This window comes from Phocoena phocoena, chromosome 5 (assembly GCF_963924675.1).
Source record: "Phocoena phocoena chromosome 5, mPhoPho1.1, whole genome shotgun sequence".
Taxonomy (NCBI): Eukaryota; Metazoa; Chordata; class Mammalia; order Artiodactyla; family Phocoenidae; genus Phocoena; species Phocoena phocoena.
In genome coordinates, this window is record NC_089223.1 from 86,398,097 (window position 1) to 86,421,781 (window position 23,685).

General features: G+C 35.6%; 1 protein-coding gene across 2 annotated transcripts in view; it reads right to left on the reverse strand.

Moving 5' to 3' along the window:
* The window catches only part of TBC1D19 (TBC1 domain family member 19), a 154,394-nt gene that overhangs the window by 51,516 nt on the left and 79,193 nt on the right, over positions 1–23,685 (reverse strand). For both annotated transcript variants that reach the window (XM_065877598.1, XM_065877599.1), the window contains 4 exons: positions 16,254–16,326; positions 12,862–12,900; positions 11,229–11,341; positions 2,145–2,219 (listed from right to left, as the gene is read on the reverse strand). In XM_065877598.1, the coding sequence (XP_065733670.1) occupies positions 2,145–2,219; positions 11,229–11,341; positions 12,862–12,900; positions 16,254–16,326 (300 nt within the window). The remainder of the gene's footprint in view (positions 1–2,144; positions 2,220–11,228; positions 11,342–12,861; positions 12,901–16,253; positions 16,327–23,685) is intronic.

Below are 23,685 nucleotides of genomic sequence, written 5' to 3' on the forward strand. Positions count from 1 at the left end.
TTGTTTCATTAATTTCTTTAATCACTAAAATAATTCTACTTTACTTTCAGTTAAATTAAAAATGAGCCTTTGCCAAAGGGACTTGTAATGAAACTTCAAATAATTTTAAAATGCTCATTTCCTCAAGGGCTGACTTTAATAATGTTTGGAGCTGTTCCAATAAGATCAGCAGAGCTCAACTAATACAAGTCAGAAACAACCAGAGACAGATATCTTCCTAAAAACACTCATGTTGTGGACAGTCAGGATTGATTCTAGCAGAACTTATATTCAATTCTTCAGACACAAACTGTTTACCTCTTTCTCATGACAGATTTGTTTTTTACTGATTCTAACTGAAATTCATGTTGGCAGCAAAGAGAACTCTCATGCTAGCACTCTTGGATTTTTTGAACAACTTCTCTTGTGAGTCTTCTCTCATTTGAACAGAAAGGAGATTGAAGGTCTTAAAGCCCAAAAGATCTCTTAGGCTGTTGTTAAAATAATCCCCTGAGCACAATCATTTGACCTCAAAGTTAATAGTAGTACCTGTGATCCAAATCTATGTAAAAACTTCTGTGAGAGTCAAGACTTTTCATCAAAAGACTGCATCCTCTTAAATTTCCTCATCTTTTCTCTCTGTAGAGCACAGTGGTTAAAGGTACGGTTGTGAAGTCAGATTACCTAGATTCAAATCTTGGCTTTGCTATTTAATATATGAATTTAAACAAATTTCTTTACTCTTTCTTTACCTCAGTTCCCTCATCTGTAAAATGGCAAAATGATAGTACTTCCTGTTTTGCTACAACACATGTATCAATATGTGGCTGGTGAGTAAGGGAATGATGGCAGTATAACATGAAAATTGTGTTCGTTCATATGCAATTTTTCTTTAAAAAAGGGAAGCCAGAACAGCAGAAGTAGAATTATAACCTTCAGCAGGAAAGGACAAAGTCTTCCACAGGCATGAGCCCTTATAACTGTATTTCAAGAGAATGGAAAATGAATGATTGCACAGGGGGCCCCTCTCCAGAGAGGCACACCCCCAGCCTTGCACATCTCTTAGCTTCTGCACTTCCTCTTGTGCCCACCTGAACAGCAGCCCCAGTGGTGCTGTGCACCACTTCCATCTGCATTACTTTAGCATTTACACTTTATTATTTTTGTACATTTTTAATAACTCCTGCAGGAGCAGCCTGCCTGAGTTGTCCAATTCATCTCCCAATTATTGTTTCTGTTAGCACTTTAGTTACAAAAGTGCTATTTTTCCTATAAGCTCTTATTTTTAAGCATGATTTTGCAGAATGTAAGTTTTTTCCAGGAAAAAAATGCATTTATCATTTACAGCCCAGATGCTGGTATCTACCACCCAAGGTAGCTAACAGGATCAGATGACAATCTATGTAAAGAGTTTGGAACAATGTATGGCACATAGTAAGCAATCATTAAATGCTAGTAGTCATTGTTATAATTAACTTTGGTTATGTTTTACCCAGACAAATTTTTAGGTTCTTCTCTCCCCTGTTTCTGAGATCTGGAATAATATGCCCTTCTCCTCTATCTTACAAGTTCTAAATCTAAAATCCAAGTCTTTTAAACAACCCAATTATTAATCCAGAATCAGTCATATCCTATACCACGTTTTCAGCATCTGCATCTCGTCTCAATATCAGATGCCTGGAAACAAAAACTCAATGAATCCTTATCATAAAACTTGAGACGTGCTTAACTATATGTCTAGAAACTAAAAGAAATTAAAAATAAAACATGACTTCAAAATAATAAAATAAATAAGCAGGCCCTAAAGACTGAGACAAATAAGATAAAAAATCCATAATCTCATTTTCCTTTTAGTTTCTTCTTATGTAGTTTGTGTGGAAAACTTGAATTTATAAGGACAGGAAATGCTTATCATTCTCTTAATCAATAAATGGGAGGGTCAGGAAAGGATTATGAGGACAGTTTCAACGGGAAGGAGGATAACATTGAATAGAAACTGCAAATTTTGAAGGTCAAACTTAACTTTGTAAGTATAATGATCACTTAAAATTATTTTTCAAGTTTAGTATGTATCATCATGCATAGTGCAGTCCCTACATGTTGAAGACTCAATAATTGCTTAATGATATTAATGAAATGGAAAAACTATGTATACTTTTACTTACTTTATAAATTAAACTGTCCACCAAAAGGTCATGTTGTATCACATTAGTCTTAAGCTGCTCATAATACAAGATATCCTAGATTTAAAAGTTAAACAAACAAAAACATTAAAAGTCAATCACATTTTAAAGTCAGCCTCAAATAAATAATGCCTTTAATAAATAATGATCATTAATAGTATTATAAACACTAAGAGGATAAGGACTTTTTTTTCCTTTAATTTGTTTATTTTTGGCTGCATTGGGTCTTTGTTGCTACGTGCCGTCTTTCTCTAGCTGCGGCCATCAGGGGCTATTCTTCGTTGTGGTGCATGGGCTTCTCATTGCGGTGGCTTCACAGGTTTCTCATTGCGGTGGCTTCTTTTGTTGCGGAGCATGGGCTCTAGGCGCATGGGCTTCAGTAGCTGTGGCTCGCGGACTCTAGAGCACAGACTCAATAGCTACGGTGTGTGGGCTCAGTTGCTCCGCAGCATGTGGGATCTTCCCGGACCAGGGCTTGAGCCTGTGTCCTCTGCATTGGCAGTCCAATTCCTAACCACTGCCCCACCAGAGAAGTTCCCAGGACTTTTTTTAATTCACTACTACAGTCTCCATGCCTGGCCAATAGTAGATGATCAATAAATATACCTAATCCCATCCCTTAAGATAAAATCTGCTACCTGGTGGGTATTTAATCAATGTTTGCTAAACTGATTAACTGTAATTTAATAGCAAATGCAGGACTTCCCTGGTGGTGCAGTGGTTAAGAATCTGCCTGCCAATGCAGGGGACATGGGTTCGAGCCCTGGTCCAGGAAGATCCCACATGCCGCGGAGCAACTGAGCCCACGTGCCACAACTACTGAAGCCCGAGTGCCTAGAGCCTATGCTCCGCAACAAGAGAAGCCACTGCAATGAGAGGACCGTGCACCACAACGAAGAGTAGCCCCCGCTCACTGCAACTAGAGAAAGCCCGTATGCAGCAACGAAGACCCAACGCAGCCCAAAATAAATAAATTTATTTTTTTAAAAAAATAAAAATATAGCAAATGCAGTATTTATTAAGTAATTACTAGGTGTCAGGAACTGTTTTACACATGAGTTAATCTATTTAATCCCATACCAACAAAATAAAACTGTTCAACAATGATTATTATTCCCATTTACATTTGAGAAATTAAGGCCCAGAGAAAGAAGTAACTTGCTGTCCAAGGCCACAAAGGTAGTAAGATTTGATCCCGGGAAAGCCCCGAAACCTATATAAAAACCCAGAATGACTACACTATACTGCCTTTCTAATATCTAAATTATTATAAAATAAAAAAGTTTAAACATACTAAATCAGCCCTGGTAGTAAAAGTAATCATAAAGCATATGAAAAACATCAGGGTGTTTTTTTTTAGATTAAAAATCCTTTATTATTCATTTTTAGTTCAAAATATAATGATTATAACTATACAGAATCCTATGCAGTTAACCTGTACATGATTTAAGCACAGCTTGAGAAGATACATAAATTTCCAAGAGATAATGAGAAACACTCTCATCTCATCTGGCTAATGGACAATAATAAGGGTTTAGGACTTTTAATGACATTGATCAATAGAATCAGCAGTGTACTTTTCTTTACATCTGAGTCCAGGTTTTTAGAAAAGTAAATAAAAATCAGTTATAGCACAGGGAACTCTGCTCAATATTCTGTAATAACCTAAATGGGAAAAGAATTTGAAAAAGAATAGATACATGTATATGTATAACTGAATCACTTTGCTGTACACCTGAAACTAACACACTGATAAGCAATGATACTCCAATATAAAATAAAATTTTTTTTTAATTGTAATAGCAAAAAAATCAGTTTAAAAAAAATAAAAGAATATGGTATTATATTAGAAAATCTAACTCTAAACAGTGATAAGATTTGGCTAATGTTTAATTTAATAGAGAATAAGAAGTAAGAGGGAAGAGAGGAAAGATAGGAAGAAGAGAAAAGGGGAGGAAAGGAAAAAGAAGAAAAGACAGGGGAAGGCAGAGAGGGAGGAGGGACATAAGACGTAATCCAGTTAAGCATCAGGCTAATAGTTGGTCGGGGTGTTCATAATAAATAATAAAGGTTTAAAAAAAAAGGTTAAGACTAAATGGGTAGTAGTTGTGTTAAAGAGAGATGGAAATATCATCTCACTACTTCAGCTGATCCCTGTGTTCCTCCAAATCCCTCCATCCATGTCTTGGGCATTTTAGCCCTGGTTTCCACCCATATCCAAATACTGCTTGGCTCCATCAGTACATCCCAGTCTACGTGATTCTTTCTGAAGACATTCCCTCAAATAAGAGTTGTGAGACAGGTTCGACTGGGACAAAGAAGAATATCTGTTGCATGCAGCTGCCTTGGCAGCGTGGTGTCCAGCCCTATGTTTCCTGAAACACGATTTCTTTGTCTTGAAAGATGCTTAATACACAGTTCTCTGATTTGAGGCAAAGTGCTCTTTGCATAAAGATAATCTGGGGATTTACTGGCTATTTTTAGTCATTTTAATTTTAATTAAAAAGCCTTACTTTGTTCTCATTCATGTTGTTTTGATTTCCTACCTAAAGCAAAATTATTTTACTATTTTATTTACCTTCTATTGTATTTATTAAATTCATCTCTCTGGCTAGAATAAAAAAACATTTTTAAAGGCAGGAACAGCACCTAATTCAAATAACAATCCTTGACAATGGGCAAAGGGCATAGTTTTATACTTTAATGTCTTCTAGGGAACACAGTGGAAAAGCTAAGATGCTTAGAGTTATGTCTCTTTTTAAAAATAAAATAAGTTTAGGGTTTCCCTGGTGGCGCAGTGGTTGAGAGTCCGCCTGCCGATGCAGGGGACACGGGTTCGTGCCCCGGTCCGGGAGGATCCCGCATGCCGCGGAGCGGCTGGGCCCGTGAGCCATGGCTGCTGAGCCTGCATGTCCGGAGCCTGTGCTCTGTAACGGGAGAGGCCACAGCAGTGAGAGGCCCGCGTACAACAACAACAACAAAAAAAAATAAATAAAATAAAATAAAATAAAATAAGTTTAAAATTACAAACTGATATATGACCATTAAAATAAGTGAAACAATTTAAAGCTGGATAAAGAAAAAGTTAACAATCTTTTCTTCTTCCCTGCCACCACACTGAAGAAACTAATGTTATTTGTATTGTATTTGTAACATTATTTGTAATTTGTATTCTTCCATACTTTTCTCCATGCTTATACAAACATATAATCATATTTAAGGGTTTTACTTGTTTTTTTAACATAAAATGGAATCATTCTATACTTATTTTTCAGTTTCTAGTGTATATCATGGTCATCTCTCTATGTCTTTTTAATAACTACATACACTTTAATATTTTTGAAGCTGTGCTACAGATGTATCACAATTTATTTAACCATTCCTTTAGCCTATAGATGGCTACTCAGGTTGTTTCTAGTTGTTTGTCACTACAAATACTGCAATAAATATGCTCATGCACATATGCTTTTGTATCTATGGGATAAACTGGCAAAGGTAGGATTGTAGGCTGAAGGCTATATATATATATATATATATATATATATATATATATATATACACACACACACACACACACACACAAACACGCACATATATCTTTAGTTGGACAACAAATTGCCTAACTACTTTCCAAAAAAGTATCAATTCAAATTCCCACCAGCAACCCATGAGAGCACAAAGTTACCTATATCCTCACCATTTTAACTTTTCCATGGATGAAAAATGGTTATCTTACTGTTGTATGAATTTGCACTTTCCCAAATACTAATAAAGTTGACATTCTTTCATATGCTTACTGGTCATTTGAATTTCCACTTCAATGACTTACATATTTTTCTATTAGATTACATTTATTTTATTAATTTGTCAGGCTCTTTATTGATAATGAGGATTAACCTTTTGTCATTTGTGTTACAAATACTTTTTCTTCAAATTAATATGTGTTGTTTGATTTTTGTTTATGGTATACATTGACAAATTTTTAAAAATTCTTTATGGCTTTGGATTTTCTTGCTTCCCTTAGGCAAGGCTCTCCTACATCACATGTTTATACAAATATTTTTCTAGTTTTTTCTAAAGTTGATATTTTTAATTTAAATGTTTATAACCTACCTGGAATTTATTTTTATATATGGTAAGCCAAAGGTCTGAGTTTTCTTTCAGAAGGATGGTTATTAGCATCATTTATTAAATAAACCATGCATTTCCAATTGAAATAAAACTCCAACACCTCCCTATCAGAAATAGATTCAGCAGGCAGAAAATCAGTAAGGTCGAAGTTGAACTCAACAACACCACCAATCAACTGGCTATGATGGACACCTGTACACTACTTTATCCAATAACAGTAGAATACACATTCTTCTCAAACTCACATGGAACATTCACTAAGATAGACCACATTCTGGGTCATAAAACATAGCCTTAACAAATTTAAAAGAATAGAAATCATACAGTGTCTGCTCTCAGACCACAGTGGAATTAAACTAGAAATCAATAACAAAAAGATAACTGGAAAATCCCCAAATACAGGGAGATCAAACAACATACTTCTAAATAACACATGGGTCAAAGAAGAAATCTCAAGAGAAAGTTAAAAATATTTTGAACTAAATGAAAAGGTAACTTATCAAAATTTGTGGGATGCAGTAAAAGCAGTGCTTAGATGGAAATTTACAGAATTGAATGCATGCATAAATTAGAAAACAAGAAAGATCTAAAAATCAATAATCTAAGTTTCCACCTTAAGAAACTAGAAAAAGAAGAACAAATTAAATTGAAAGTAAGCAGAAGAAGAGAAATGATAAGAATTAGAGCAGAAATAAATGAAATTGAAAACAGGAAATCAATAGAGAAAAATAATTGAAACAAAAAGCTAGTTCTTTGAAAAGATCAATAAAACGAATGAGCCTTTAGCCAGGCTAACTAAAAAAAAAAAAAAGAGAAAGGACACAAATTACCCAAATCAGAAATGAAAGAGGGTACATCACTACAGATCCTATGGACATTAAAAGGATAATAAAGGTATACTATGAACAATTCTCTGCCCACAAATGTGATAACCTAGATGAAATGGATCAATTACTTGAACAAGACAGAATTTGCTGAAACTCACACAAGAAGAAACAGACAATCGGAATAGGCCTACATCTATTAAAGTAATTGACTTAACAAGTGTCTAAAACAGACAGTACCAGGCCCAGAGGGCCTCATTGGTGAATTCTACCAAACATTTAAGGAAGAAATTCTGCCAGTATTCTACAATCTCCTTCAGAGGACAGAAGCAGAGGGAATACTTCTTAATTCATTCTATGAGGCCAGCATTACCCTAACACCAAAGACATTATAAAACAAGAACTTATAAAATATAACAATTACCAATAATATAATAGGATATTTCAAGAGTATTTTATATAAGCTTTGGCAAAATAGATATTTAACAGTAATAAATTATGATTATAAAAAGCAATCTTTGAAAAGCAAAATAGCCCAAATTTTTAGCATCAGAGAATATTTAAATTTTAGTATATGTATCTATTTTATATTTTATGCAGACTTACACACTATCTCTTTAACTGAAGAAAAAAGGAAATATACTCTCAGGAAGTCAAAGAACTCACAGAACATTCCTAACAGTTTATACTTAACTGTTCATTAAGCATTTAGATGAGCTGACCATTTCTAGACGCTGTACAAGATACTGACTTTACAGATGATGAAGAAGAAAAAAAATCCCTGTCCTTAGGTACTCAATCTAGAAAGGGAGGCAGCCAAATAAAGTAAGAAGTATGGTATATGTTTCTCTGTCTTTAGGTCTTTGCTCCTGCACTGGTTATGGTGGGAGAAAAATGAAGGAAGTATCTAAGAGTAGCAGTGATGGAGTTGGGAGAAGACAAGGTAGAGGAGATATTAGGAAGGCTTCTCAGAAAAGGTCATGGAATAAACTGCATGTGAAAGGAAAGTAGAATATCCAAGAAGACAAAAGTCTGACAAGGTTTTTTTTTTTTTTTTTTCAGGTGGGAAGAGAGATAATTCAGCATCTCTTGGATGACCACAAATAAATTGAGGTAAAGATTATACTTTTTCTTTTAGATATCATGAGTCTGATACACTTTCAGACCATGTATTAGAGTTCTGCAGGAAACTGGAAATAAACGTTTTAGGCTTAAGACTAAGTTTGGTTGAAAACAGAGTTGAAGCCATTATGGAAAAGGTGACTGTGGATGAGACAGTCCAGGGAAAATGTGCAGGGTGAAAAGAGGATCAAAATTGAATTCTGAGAAATACAAGCACTTGAGGTCTAGCAGACGAACCCAAATGCAGACTTAAAAAGAAAGAAAAAGAAAAAGAGGGAAAGAAGAACTAAGAAAACAGGATGAACTAAATTAAAGACCAAGAATATTTCAAGGGCAGAATAGATAATAGTATCAAATGCAGTAGATGTAAAGACTAAAATGTATCCACTGTTCCTTGGCAACTTTAGCTAGGACAGTTATAGTCATGTAGTGGGGTGTATGCCAGACTATGGTAGACTGAGTGATTAATGGGATTAAGGAAGTAGGAGCATCTAGCATAGACTTTTCTTGCACAAGGTTTAGATGTAAAAGTAGAGGCAAGAACGGGTGCTGATGCAAGTTAAGTTTACAGGTTTGGTGGAAGGAATTTGAATGAGTTCCTTCTGATGACTTCTGTTTTCTCTGGTTAGGAGAAGGTGAGATCTTTTGCTAAGACTCTGAAAATAAGTGGCTGAGGAGAGTGAAGGACAGAAACAGGCACTGGGAAGACTAGGTGAGCTGACCAGAAAGATCTAGGATGGTCAGGCATTATTGCCGACCTTTAGGTCAGGTTGTGGAGAACATTATTGTGAAATCACTAAAGGAAATCTTAAATGTTAATACTCATCTTGGCTATCTTATCAGTAAGCAAGAACCTAGAGCAAAGTATAAGACAATTTTCTACTTTTAATTAGCAAACTGAAATTAAGCAAAAAAATTTAAATATGAATGTTTACTAAATATGGATATTTTGATCCAGAGATCTAGAGAGCTGTAGAAAAGAAAATATATAAAAGCAATTCTTTTAAACTTATCACATATTTTCTTAAAAAGAGAAAAAAATCAAAGTTAAATAATGTTCTAGTAAAAGTACTAAATAAATTAACTGCTAGGAACTTAAAGCATTAAATCCCAAGTCTTCTTTCTATTGAGGTAAGATTTTAAAAATAGCTTTATGAGTGTGAAATTTGAAATATTCCATTTATCTAACTCCTCAACTATGATGCATTTGTATATGTAGCTTATTTTAAGAGATTGGGAAGTAATTGAACAAAAAGTTCTGATAAAGTATTCTTCATAAGAAGTAAGTATTCTCCCTCTCTCTCTCTCCCCCTCCACCCTCTAATGTACCACCTACAACAATTATTTCGGAACCGCTATAGTTTGTTCAGGTCACACATTTACAGTGAAAATAAGTGTAAGTGATAGAAAATGTTTTATTCAATAAAATCAAGATTGCCTTCTGATAATATTAATTTCTTTTTACAGATTGCCATTTTGAATATAGAAAATCAAGATAACTTAACCCAGAATTCAAGTGTAAAAACTGCCTTTGAACTTTATACAATCACTATCTGGGATTACTACTTTTATTCTACAACTATACTTCTGGAAAAATTCTAAATCTATTTTTGAAATGGTAGTAGTTAGTTCCTCTGCAGAGACAGGACTTGCTAACTTAGCTCCTGATCAGCGAAGTTGGTAGGTCATCTACACAGGTCAGGACAAGAACTACTACCTCTTCTACAAGAGTTGATACACTCACAAAAAATGCCCAGCATACACTCAAAACTGTTTTGTAAACTGTTACTTTTAAAGTGTCACCTCAAAACATCAGTAGTATCATTTGGTTTAAAACTGCTCTAAAATAAATCACAAGGTTTATTCTTTCAAAAAGGAAGCAAGTGATTTTTGATAGTGCTGTTCAGAGCGGGAGATTTAAAACATTCACTCACACACACACACACACACACACACACACACACAAGCATGCATACACAATTTGCAAAGGTTACAGGTGTAGTTTTTATAATATATGTTATAATGTTTGATTTTCTTAAAAACTGCATTATTATAAATTATAATTAATTTATAACATAATTACATGTTATATGTAATTACTATTGCTACCATCAATGGTGACCTGTTATACCAAGTACTGTGTTAATAAAAGACTCACATGGATTTCATCTAATTCTTTCAACCACACTGGGATATAAAAATTATTACCTATATCTAAGTATGGGTAAGTTGAAGTTTGAAGAAATTTAACTCACTCAGTGACTTATTTCAAATAAGTTGAGGGAGCTAGGAGTTGAAACTAGGTCATATGATTCTAAACAAAACCCATGTTTTTAACTGCTAGGTTAGGGAACTATTAGTTTGCTATTTATTAAAATCTTTAAATAGATGACTTATAGGATCGGTGGGCTTCAGAAAAAAAAAAAAATTCTCCAAAATATTTCAAGAAGAATCAATGTCTTACACTTGTTTCTTTATTGAATCTATTACCTGTCTGTTGGTGATTTCTCTTCATATTCATTTTATTTCCTAAAATAAGATGTTCTTATACTTAGAAAAATAACATTCCCACATAATCTTTCAATTTTTAAACCCATAAAAATCGTGCATATTTTGAAAGTAACTGTAGGGACAAAGTAGTCATTTACGTATATCGAGCTGTGCATCTTTATTTCTCCCTATTATAACTCCCAGTTCTACCACACATCTTCACTGATCTGAATTGGTGGACTCTACTTCTTAAGGTTTTACTTATTGTTCTGTTGTATGTATAGGTTCACCCTATCCAACTAATTATTAATAACAAAAACGTCTATGTTAAGCACACAGTGATTAAATTATATGTTAATCTTATCTTAGAACTCTAAACTACAGTGAATTTGAAAATTAAAAAGGGAGTAAATATTAGACTAAGAAAAAAATATTTCTACTTTGAATGCAGGTCTTTGAAAAACAAATATCAAATCTGGCCCATCCTTTTTCTTCTTACCTCAGGTTGGCTGGAAATATTCAAAATGAGAGCCCATAGTTCAGCTCTCAGGGCTGTGGGACTTCCTTGTCTGATATACTGTTGAGCAGCAGCACTATCTTGTTCTGATAGAACTGTCAAAAGTGTATTAACATCTCATTAGAAAATTCATAATGTAAGAAATAACACTGAAATCTTTAAAAATCTTTTGGGAAGCTAACATTTCATCTTTATGTCTAACATAATTGCATCATATCTTGACAATCTTCTTTTACTCTCAGATTTTTGATGTGGCCTTATTTACAGCCCTGTAAGTTTCAAGCCGTAAGCTCCTCCACCTCCTACCCCACCAGGTGAAAGTTTTTAATGTAGGTACCTTGATTTCACTGCGCTTTAACTATAGCTCCATGGATGTGAAACTTGTGATGCATATATAGAATAAGTTTTGGATTTCATGATCACATGAAGTCATAGCTACAGAAACCCTAAATTTCTTATGCATATTCTACTAAGTCATGAATGTTCTAGTATTTGGAAGTGGTATGCTATTTGAAGTATTATGACTGAGAATTCTAAAGAATGTAGATATCCATTCTATTCGATGACTTTTTAGCTATCTGCCAAAATCAACAGAAAAGAGGGATTTTTAAAGAAGTAAAAACAAAAAAGATCTGATAACCTTTTAAAAAGGCCAAAAATTATTCATAAGCAGTCAAGTTCACAAAATTAATATATTATCCTTTTGTTTTCATCTTTATGTTAATGAAAATACTAGCCATTAAGTCTGGAAATTAAGCCCCCGTCCAAAACAAACAAACAAAACCAAAAAATAAAAACAAAAGAAGAAATACTAGACAACTGCTGATATTTGTCAAACAGTTTTGTTTTCTTATATTTTCTTCTTAAAAGAAAAAGGAAAAAATTCTTACACTAAATGAGAATGAAACAAAGAGACCACATGATAACTTGCAATTGTGTTTAATGAAAATATCAAATCATACAAATGCAGTCTTCTAAATAAATAGGATTCTGAAAAATTGAACTAGGGAGTTTAGAACATGATAATATAATTGCCATAGAAGATTTATTCTGACACAAGACTTACCTGCACTTCATATTTCAAAGACAAAACAGGATTTATAAAAATAAGGAAAAGAATCTTAAAAAGATGGGGAAAATTTGTTCTCCAGAACACTAACAGCTGCTTCAGTTATTAAGCCCTACCATGGTGAACAGTCGCTGGGAAGTGTGACAGCTATTATTCTCTCCTGATGCAGGAGCATATTCCAATTAACACTGATGAGAAGGGTGTGGGCACATCAAAGAGAGAACCTGGCTCTTTGATTTTAAAATGAAATTCTACTGTTGAATGGATTAAGCTAATATCCTTGAGAAATGTGTGCCTGCATTTATCATTTCCTTTTTAGTGAACCATCTGTGTACTTCTTTACCTGACATTTATTGATAAAGCCAAATTGATGCATTTCCCCTCTTTATAAAGATTCCCATTGTTTTATCTACATTGTTAAATTTTATTCCTTTTTAGGTCTTTAGCTTCTCAGAGATTAAATTTCAGTTGAGGGTATACGATACAGACATTTACTTGAGACTGTCTCATTTTCAGAAATTAAAATAAGTATAATCAAAAGCTTACCTTTTTGCCCAATACGTACATGCTCATTTTCAAAAAGTTCTAAAAATGATAAAATAAATAAAATTATTAGACACAAATATAATCAGCCACATTTAGAACAATATTATGTAGATGTTTTCTGGTGTTGATGCTTTTAATTATTTTCAAAGCTGAATGGCTCTCCAGGAAGCTATAAGAATATTTATCTTTATATGTGGAAAAATCTTTTTTCTAAGTTATTTCAAGTTTGTAGAAATGAAAAGGAAATATATTTAATCAGAAGAAAAGATTGATAAACTAATTTTCTTTGTTAAAATAATACAGAATATCTTCTCACAACACAAATGTTTGTCCATTCATCTTTGGCTTTTTTTCCCTAAAAACAAAACAAAACAAAACTTATTGATAGCTTTATTTGCAAATCCCTACTTCTACTCTAAGCTACCATGAAAGCAAATCTAATAAAAGACTTAATACTTTATAGGAAATCCCACTATACAAATGCCATTTTAAAAGATTGTATGGGAGAAACAAAGATTTGTTTTTAAAGTACCAATCATAATGGAAATAACCTCCTAAACTAGATCATATTAAAACCAAGAAACATCTGTTCATCAAAAGATACCACTGAGAGTGAAAAGGTAAGTCACAGAGTGGAAGACTGTATTTGCAATACATATATCCAGCAAAGGACTTGTACTTAGAACATGTAAAGCACTCCCAGTAAGTCAATTTAAAAAAGACAACTATCTGACACAAATAGGCAGAAGCTGTGAACAGGTTCTTTACAAAAGAGGTAATCCAACGGACCGATAAACATATGAAAAGATGCCCAACCACATCAGTCACCAGAGAAATGCAATTAAAACCATTATGAAATATATACCCATCACAGTGGCTAAAATGAAAAAGACTGACAATTCTAAATGCAAAGGAAATGGAGCAAATGAGCTTCTCATACAAAGGTGGTAGGAGTGTAAATCAGTACAGCCATGTTGGAAAACTGTTTGGCAACATCTACTAACACTGAATATATGCACGCCCTATGATAGCAGCACATCGCTCTCAGATGCGCATCTTATACCTATGTGCACCAGGAGACTTACACAAGAATATGCACAGAAGCACTATTGATAATAGTCAGCCCCCTATGTCTGTGGATTCAACCAACCACGGATTGAAAACATTTGAAAAAAAATTCCAGAAAGTTCAAAACAGCAAAACTTGAATTTGCTGTGTGCCAAGCACTACACTGAGTCTGTGTGAATGAACTGATGTGTTGGCATACCCTGCTGTAGTCTCCCGCCATTTCATGGATCCTCAGTCTCCAGCACTTGTGTTTGAGTATTGTTCACCTTGTGTCTCGTTTGTCACTTACGTTGTGTGCACCCTTTGCTTCTGTGAAAAAATGGCTCCTAAAGAGCAATTAAGTGGTCAAAACAATCCCTCAAAAGCTGTGTAAAGCAATTATACTCCAATAAAGATGTTAAAAATAATAATAATAATTTTTTAAAAAGCTAAACAATCCCTCAAAGGCTAAGAGGGAGCGTTAAGTGCTATCTCTCAACAAGAAAATTAAAATCTTAGATCTTTTGAAAAGCGGCATATTTCTTGCCAAGGTAGGCCATAAGGTCAGTAAGAACAAACTGAGCGTTTGCAAAATAAAGCAGAAAGAAGCTGAAATTTGTGGAAGTGTTTGTGCTGCCCCTACAACAGCAAAAGTGGTCTCTCATTCATGACAAATTGCTCGCAAAGGCGTCAAGTATGTGGCTGGAGGACATGTCACAGAAGCATATCCCTGTTCATGGCAAAATGATGTGTGAAAAAGCACTTAGCCTCTGTGAATACTACTGTGATGGGGTTGAGGAGAATGAAGGAGTTTAAGGCTCATAAGGGATGGCTGGCTAACTATGTAAAGTGCTACAGCCTTAAGAACTTAGAGATCATGGGAGAATCATCATTGGCTGATGCCAAGGCAGCTTCAGCGTTCTCAGAAGAGCTCAAAAAACTTATAGAAGAGAAAGGCTACCTTCCAGAGCAAATCTTCAATTGTGATGAAATGGGCTTGTTCTGGAAGATGTCCAATCGTACTTATATCCATAAGACAGCAAAGTAGGCTCCAGGGTTCAGGGCCTGGAAAGATCACCTTAGACTGGTGCTGTCTGGCAATGCAACAGGTCACGTGATCAAGCCAGGCCTCATCTACTGAGCAAGCAATCCCCAGGCCCTTAACAAAAACAAAAATTGCCTGCCTATGTTCTAGCAATACAAGAAGGCTTGGGCAATGGCCATTTTGTTCTTGGAGAGGTTCCATCAGTGTTTCATTCCTGAAGTAAAGGGATGAAGAGAAGGGGCTGCCATTCAAAGTCCTCCTCATAACTGACAACACTCTCTGCTTCACTGGCGAGAATGTGGACGTGATGTTCCTGTCTCCTGCAGCAGCACACTGCGGTGAATTAACACCTACCTTGCCTTCAGGACGTTTCGTGCTGCCCCTGATGCTAACCCTGACTGAGCAGCATTATCGATTTACGAAAGAGCTTCACAACTGCAGGTGCAGTTTTGCTTCCCACAGAGGCTGTAGATGCCTTAAGTCCTGAGACCACCGATGCAGGCTGGAGGCAGTTCTGGAGTGAGGTGATCAGTGATTTCAGGGGCTTCTCCACTACTGATGCACAAGTCAGTAGTATTTTGAATGTTGCAGGGGAAGTTTGGTGGGGAAGGCTTCTCTGACATGATTGAAGACAATGTTGAGGAACACACAGAAGAGCGTAGAGAAACCCTTACCAACAAGAAACTTGAAGATCTGCTGAAATCCTCTAAAGATGATGGTGATGATCATGATGCAGAAGATTTAGAGGAGGCAGAGCCATCAATCCGGACACTTGAAAAATTTGCAGCAGTTTCTCAAGTATGATTAGAGAGAGAACATACATGTGTGTGGAAGTGGGGATGGGAGTAGCAGGAGGGGGAGGGACAGTGTGAGGAGGCAAGAGATGAGACCTGAACAGTAAAAATAGTGTTATCCTTGACACAGGGGATAAAGATTGAAAGATGGTAGGAAGGGGCTTCAGTTTATTGATCTGGGTGGTAATTTAATTAGGTGTGGCCAATTCATGAAAATTTATTGAGCCATTCTCTTAGAATTTTGCCAACAAAATGACTTACATATGTCTAATGAGTTTTCAAAATTATTTTAAGACCCTCAAATAAAAAGACAAAAATCTAATTGAACTCTAATAATTGTAACATACAAGATTCTATTCAATAATTAATAGTAACCAAGGAGAGGCAAAAAGCATGTCAGTTGTCAGATATTTAAAAAGTTACTAGATTAATTTGGAAATGGCCAGATAAACCTTAACCTCACTCTCATTTTCATTTAGTATATGCCATATGGGAGAAATACTAACCAGGAGGCACTTGTGTAGAGTCATCTATACCAAGTTGCCCTGCAGTTAAGCCAAGTTCCACAAAGAATTCTTTCTGAAAAATAAAACACAGAATTACCATGCATCTCAGACTTTGCTACACATTATTTTTAAAAAATCACCTTCACCTAAACAGCAACTTAAATGAAAATTACAATGTAAAATAAATCTTTGCTTCATTCAAATATCTAAAGAAGAAAAGAATATTATTGAACTTTTAGATAGTAATGCTTTAGTCCAAAATTTTCCCTTTTTAGGTAACAAACTAATCAGTAAAAGTAAGGAATAATTATTCTGAGGAAAGAATAATAAAATTTAAATCTCTCCTGAAACATACATACACACACAGCATATGTAGCACTTAGCAATTTTATTTTCTAAATTCATTGTCTAAAATTACCAATATAATTCTGTATCTGTGCTTTCTATGGTACTGTACTTCACTCAGCTCTTAATCAAATAAACACTGCAAATATCCAAAACAACTTAAATTAATTTTTAAGTAAAATTAAACTACCAAGTACTCTGCTAAAATAAGAATAAATTAGATTTACTCTCCAGACTTCCTCTACTTATCTAGTAATGTCTAAGGAAAGTAATCATGTTTGTCTGTTGTTTTATAAATATATAAAAAACAACCCCATAGTATTCACATTATTTTTATTCCCTAAGTAATTAAATATTTCTATTAATATTTGCCTCCGTGTTTTGTTACTATTCTAATTGCTAAAGCCAAACTCCCTTCTCCTTTAAAAAATGGAATTAGTTTTAATCCTTCATAATTATCTATGATTATTTAAGTTAGTGATTTATTTGTATCCCTCATAAGACAGTTATTCAGCCAAACACACATTTCATTTCTGTATCAATTTTAAATAACTGCCATTATATTTCAATTTTTAACTAAACTAATTTTAACCTATACTTTTAAAAAGCACTGCAACTTATGTTACCAATTTTTAATGACTCAAGTGGTAAAAATTCACTGCTTTGGATATTTTTTACTCTATGTCAGGAGACCTGGTCCCTAATCTCAGATTTCCTTCTCTATGAACACGTATTACCTTTTTTCAGCCTGTATCAAAGAATATAATCACACCATATTGAAATTATCTTTTTACTGTCCATCTCCTCATTAGCCTGAAGCTCTTGGAAGACAGAGACTATCTCTTACACACATTTGCACCTCCTGTTCTTAGCACAGTGCTACGTAACACATAACAGTGGGGAGTCAGTAAATAGTGAACCACACTACTGAGTTCTAGTTCCCACCTGCTGTCTCTACAACACTGAATTAGTGAACAGGAATTAGTCAGCAACTTCTCTTTAGAGTTAATAAATTTCAGTTTCAAGAAATTCCCTTTTGGCAAGAAAGGGGTAGGGGGTTAAGAGATATAGATTACTACATATAAAATAAATAAGCTACAAGAATATATTGTATGACACAGGGGATATAGCCAATATTTTATTTTATTTTTTAATAGATCTTTATTGGAGTATAACTGCTTCACAGTACTGTGTTAGTTTCTGTTGCACAACAAAGCGAATCAGCCATATGCATACACATGTCCCCATACACCCTCCCTCTTGAGCCTGCCTCCCATCCTCCTTATCCCACCCATCTAGGTCATTGCAAAGGACGGAGCCAATCTCCCTGTGCCACGCTGCTGCTTCCCACCAGCCAACTATTTTACATTTGGTAGTGTATATATGGAGATGCTACTCTCACTTCGCCCAGCTTCCCCCTCCCATCCCATGTCCTCAAGTCCATTCTCTATGTCTACCTCTTTATTCCTGCCCTGCAACTAGGTTCATCAGTACCTTTTTTTTTAGATTCCATATATATGCGTTAGCGTACGGTATTTCTTTTTCTCTGTCATACTTAACTCTGTATGACAGACGCTAGTTCCACCTACCTCACTACAAATAATCAACTTCGTTTCTTTTTATGGCTGAGTAATATTCCATTGCCTATATGTGCCACACCTTCTTTATCCATTCATCTGTCAAGGGACATTTAGGTTGGCTCCATGTCCTGGCTACTGTAAATAGTGCTGCAATGAACACTGTGGTACATGACTCTTTTTGAATTACAGTTTCCTCAGGGTATATGCCCAGTAGTGGGATTGCTGGGTCATATGGTAGTTCTATTCTTAGTTTTTTAAGGAACCTTCATACTGTTTTCCATAGTGGTTGTATCAATTTACATTCTCACCAACAGTGCAGGAGGGCTCCCTTTTCACCATACCCTTTCCAGCATTTGTTGTTTCTAGATTTTTTGATAATGGTCATTCTGACCAGCATGAGATGACACCTCATTGCAGTTTTGATTTGCATTTCTCTAATAATTAGTGATGTTGAGCATCTTTTCATGTACCTCTCGGCCATTTGTATGTCTTCCTTGGTGAAATGTCTGTTTAGGTCTTCCTCCCATTTTTTTAACTGGAGTGTTTGTGTTTGAGATTGAGCTCCATGAGCTGTTTGTATATTGTGGAGATTAATCCTTTGTCTGCTGTTTCATTTGAAAATATTTTCTCCCATTCTGAGGGCTGTCTTTTTTTTTTTTTTTTGCGGTAGGCAGGCCTCTTACTGTTGGGGCCTCTCCTGTTGCGGAGCACAGGCTCTGGACACGCAGGCTCAGTGGCCATGGCTCATGGGCCTAGCCGCTCCGCGGCATGTGGGATCTTCCCAGACTGGGGCACAAACCCGTGTCCCCTGCATCAGCAGGCGGACTCTCAACAACTGCACCACCAGGGAAGCCCTGAGGGCTGTCTTTTTGACTGGTTTAAGGTTTCCTTTGCTGTGCAAAAGCTTTTAAGTTTAATTAAGTCCCATTTGTTTAGTTTTGTTTTTATTTCTGTTACTATAGGAGGTGGGTCAAAAACGACCTTGCTGTGGTTTATGTCAAAGAGTGTTTTTCCTATGTTTTCCTCTAAGAGTTTTATACAGTGTCTGGTCTTATGTTTAAGTCTTTAATCCATCTGGAGTTTATTTTTGTGTATGGTGTTAGGTAGTGTTCTAATTTCAGTATTTTACATGTAGCTGTCCAGTTTTCCCAGGACCGCTTATTGAAGAGGCTGTCTTTTCCCCATTGTATGTTCTTGCCTCCTTTGTCGTAAATTAGGTGCCCATATGGGCATGGGTTTACCTCTGGGCATTCTATCCTGGACCATTGATCTATATTTCTGTTTTTGTTCCAGTACCATACTGTCTTGACTACTGTAGCTTTGTGGTATTGTTTAAAGTCAGGGAGCCTGATTCCTCCAACTCTGTTTTTCTTTCTCAAGATTGCTTTGGCTCTTTGGGGTCTTTTTTGTCTCCATATGAATTGTAAAACTTTTTGTTCTAATTCTGTGAAGAATGCCATTGGTAGTTTGATATGCACTGCACTGAATCTGTAGATTGTTTTGGGTAGTACAGTCATTTTCAGAGTACTGCTTCTTCCAACCCAAGAACATGGTATATTTCTCCATCTGTTTATGTCATCTTTGACTCCCTTCATCAGTGTTTTACAGTTTTCTGAGTACAAGTCTTTCGCCTCCCTAGGCAGGTTTATTCCTAGGTAATTTTTTCTTTTTGTTGCTGTGGTAAATGGCAGTGTTTCCTTAATTTTTCTTTCCGATTTTTTTGTTGTTGGTGTATAGGAATGCCAGAGATTTCTGTGCATGAATTTTGTATCCTGCAACCTTACCAAATTCATCGATGAGCTCTAGAAGTTTTCTGGTGGCATCTTTAGGATTTTCTACATATAGTATCATGTCATCTGCAAACGGTGACAGTTTTACTTCTTCTTTTCCGATTTGGATTCCCTTTATTTCTTTTCCTTCTCTGATTGTTGTGGCTAAGACCTCCAAAACTATGTTGAATAACAGTGGCGAGAGTGGACATCCTTGTCTTGTTCCTGATCTTAGTGGAAATGCTTTCAGTTTTTCACCATTGAGTATGCTACTTGCTGTGGGTTTGTCATATACGGCCTTTATTATGTTGAGGTAGGTTCCCTCTCTGCCCATTTTCTGGAGAGTTTTTATCATAGATGGGTGTTGAATTTTGTCAAAAGCTTTTTCTGCATCTATTGAGATGAGCATATGCTCTTTATTCTTAAATTTGTTAATGTGGTGTATCACATTGATTGATTTGCGTATATTGAAGAATCCTTGTATCCCTGGGATAAATCCCACTTATCATGGTGTACAATCCTTGTAATGTGCTGTTGGATTCTGTTTGCTAGTATTTTGTTGAGGATTTTTGCATCTATTTCCATCAGTGATACTGGTCTATAATTTTCATTTTTTTCTGATATCTTTTTCTGGTTTTGGTATCAGGGTGATGGTGGCTTCGTAGAATGAATTTGGGAATGTTTCTCCCTCTGCAATTTTTTGGAAGATTTTGAGAAGGATCGGTGTTAGCTCTTCTCTAAATGTTTGATAGAATTCTTCTGTGAAGCCATCTGGTCCTGGACTTTTGTTTGTTGGGAGACTTTTAATTATGGTTTCAATTTCATTACTTGTGATAGGTCTGCTTATATTTTCTAATTCTTCCTGGTTCAGTCTTAGAAAATTGTACCTTTCCAAGAATTTGTCCATTTCTTCATGGTTGCCCATTTTATTGGCATATAGTTGTTTGCAGTAGTCTCTTATAATCCTTTGTTTTTCTGCAGTGTCAGTTGTGATTTCTCCTTTCTCATTTCTAAATTTATTGATTTGCGTCTTCTCCCTTATTTTCTTGATGAGTCTGGCTAAGGGTTTATAAATTTTGTTTATCTTCTCAAAAACCAGCTTTTAGTTTTACTGATCTTTGCTGTTGTTTTCTTCATTTCTACTTCATTTATTTCTTTGTTGATCTTTATGATTTCTTTCCTTCTACTGACTTTGGATTTTCTTTGTTCTTCTTTCTCTAGTTGTTGTAAGTGTAGGGTTAGATTGTTTACTTGAGATTTTTCTTATTTCTTGAGGTGAGATTGAATTGCTATAAACTTCCTTCATAGAAATGCTTTTGCTGTGTCCCATAGGTTTTGGGTCATCATGTTTTCACTGTCATTTGTTTCTATGTATTTTCTAATTTCTTCTTTGATTTCTTCAGTGATCTCTTAGTTATTTAGTAGTACACTCTTTAGCCTCTATGTATTTTTGATTTTACAGTTTCTTTCCTGTAATTGATTTCCAATCTCATAGTGTTGTGGTCAGAAAAGATGTTGGATACAATTTCAATTTTCTTAAATTTTCCAAGGCTTGATTTGTGACCCAGGATGTGATCTATCCTGGAGAATGTTCCGTGTGCACTTGAGAAGAAAGTGTATTCTGCCACTTTGGGGTGGAATGGTCTATAAATATCAATTAAATCTATGTGGTCTATTGTGTTATTTAAAGCTTATGTTTCTTTATTTATTTTCTGTTTGGGTGACCTGTCCATTGGTGTAAGTGGGATGTTAAAGTCCCCTACTATTATTGTGTTATTGTCGATTTCTCCTTTCATGGTTGTTAGCATTTGCCTTATGTACTGAGGTGCTCCTATGCTGGGTGCATAAACATTTATAATTGTTATATCTTCTTCTTGGATTGATCCTTTGATCATTATGTAGTGTCCCTCCTTATCTCTTGTAACAGTCTTTATTTTAGAGTCTATTCTATCTGATATGAGTATTGCTACTTGAGCTTTCTTTTGATTTCCATTTTCACGGAATATCTTTTTCCATCCCTTCACTTTGTCTGTATGTGTCCCTAGGTCTGAAGTGGGTGTCGTGTAGGCAGCATATATATGGGTCTTGTTTTTGTATCCATTCAGTCAGTCTGTGTCTTTTGGTTGGGGCATTTAATCCATTTACATTCAGTTATTATCGATACGTATGTTCTTATTACCATTTTCTTAATTGTTTTGGGTTTGTTTTTGTGGGTCTTTTTCTTCTATTGTGTTTCCTGCCTAGAGAAGTTTCTTTAACATTTGTTGTAAAGTTGGTTTGATGGTGCTGAATTCTCTTAGCTTTTGCTTGTCTGAAAAGCTTTTGACTTCTCCATCCAATCTGAATGAGATATTTGCTGGCTAGAGTAATCTTGGTTGTAGGTTTTTCTCTTTCATCAGTTTAAGTGTATCCTGCCACTCCCTTTTGTCTTGCAGTGTTTCTGCTGAAAACTCAGTTGATAACCTTACGGGGATTCCTTTGTAGGTTATATTTTGTTTTGCCCTTGCTGCTTTTAATATCTTTTCTTTGAACTTAATTTTTGCTAGTTTGATTAATATGTGTCTCATTGTGTTTTTCCTAGGGTTTATCCTGAATGGGACTCTCTGTGCTTCCTGGACTTGGGTGAATATTTCCTTTCCCATGTTAGGGAAGTTTTCAAGTATAATCTCTTCAAATATTTTCTCAGACCCTTTCTTTCTCTCTTCTTCTTCAGGGACCCCTATAATTTGAATGTTGGTTCATTTGTTGTCCCAGAGGTCTCTGAGATTGTCTTCAATTATTTTTTTTCTTTATTCTGCTCCTCAGTAGTTATTTCCACCATTTTGTCTTCCAGCTCACTTGTTCGTTCTTCTACTTCAGTATTCCATTATTGATTCCTTCTAGTGTATTTTTCATTTCAGTTATTGTGTTGTTCATCTCTGTTTGTTTGTTCTTTAATTTTTCTAGATCTCTATTAAACTTTTCTTGTATTTTCTCAATCCACGCTTCCATTTCTATTTCCGAGATTGTGGATCACCTTTACTATCATTACTCTGAATTCCGTTTCAGGTAGATTGCCTATTTCCTCTTCGTTTATTTGGTCTTGTATGTTTTTACCTTGCTCCTTCATTGTGACATATATTTTTGTTGTCTCATCGTTTTCTTTTTTTTTAATGAGTGAGATTGTGTTCCTGTCTTACTGGTTGTTTGGCCTGAGGCTTCCAACACTGGAGTTTGTAGGCTATTGGGTAGAGCTGGGTCTTGGTGCTGAGATGAGGAACTCTGTGAGACCTCACTCCCATGAGTATTCCCTGGGGTCTGAGGTTCTCTGTTAGTCCAGTGGTTCAGACTCGGACCTCCCACTGCAGGAGCTTTGGTTCGACCCCTGGCCCGTGAACCAAGATCCCGCAAGCTGCATGGGGTAGCAAAAAATAAAATTAGACTAGGAAATTACGATATGTTAGAAAGAATACAAAAATAAAAATATAGATGAATCAACAACCAAAAGATACATCAGTACCACAATAGTAAAAAAAAAGGAGAAGGGAAAATTTTTAAAAAAGGGGGGGAAAGGCCTTGGCTGTGGAATGCGGGGCCTAAGCAAGGGTGAGGTTTGGGCAGTGGGCGGGGACTATACTTAGGACCCACAAGGCTGGAAAAGGCCCTGGGGGCTGTGGGGCATGGGGCTTAGGCTCAAGGAACAGAAGGGGCCCAGGTGTGCCCTTTCCCTGGTCTCAGAGGGCAGGTGACCTCACCTGG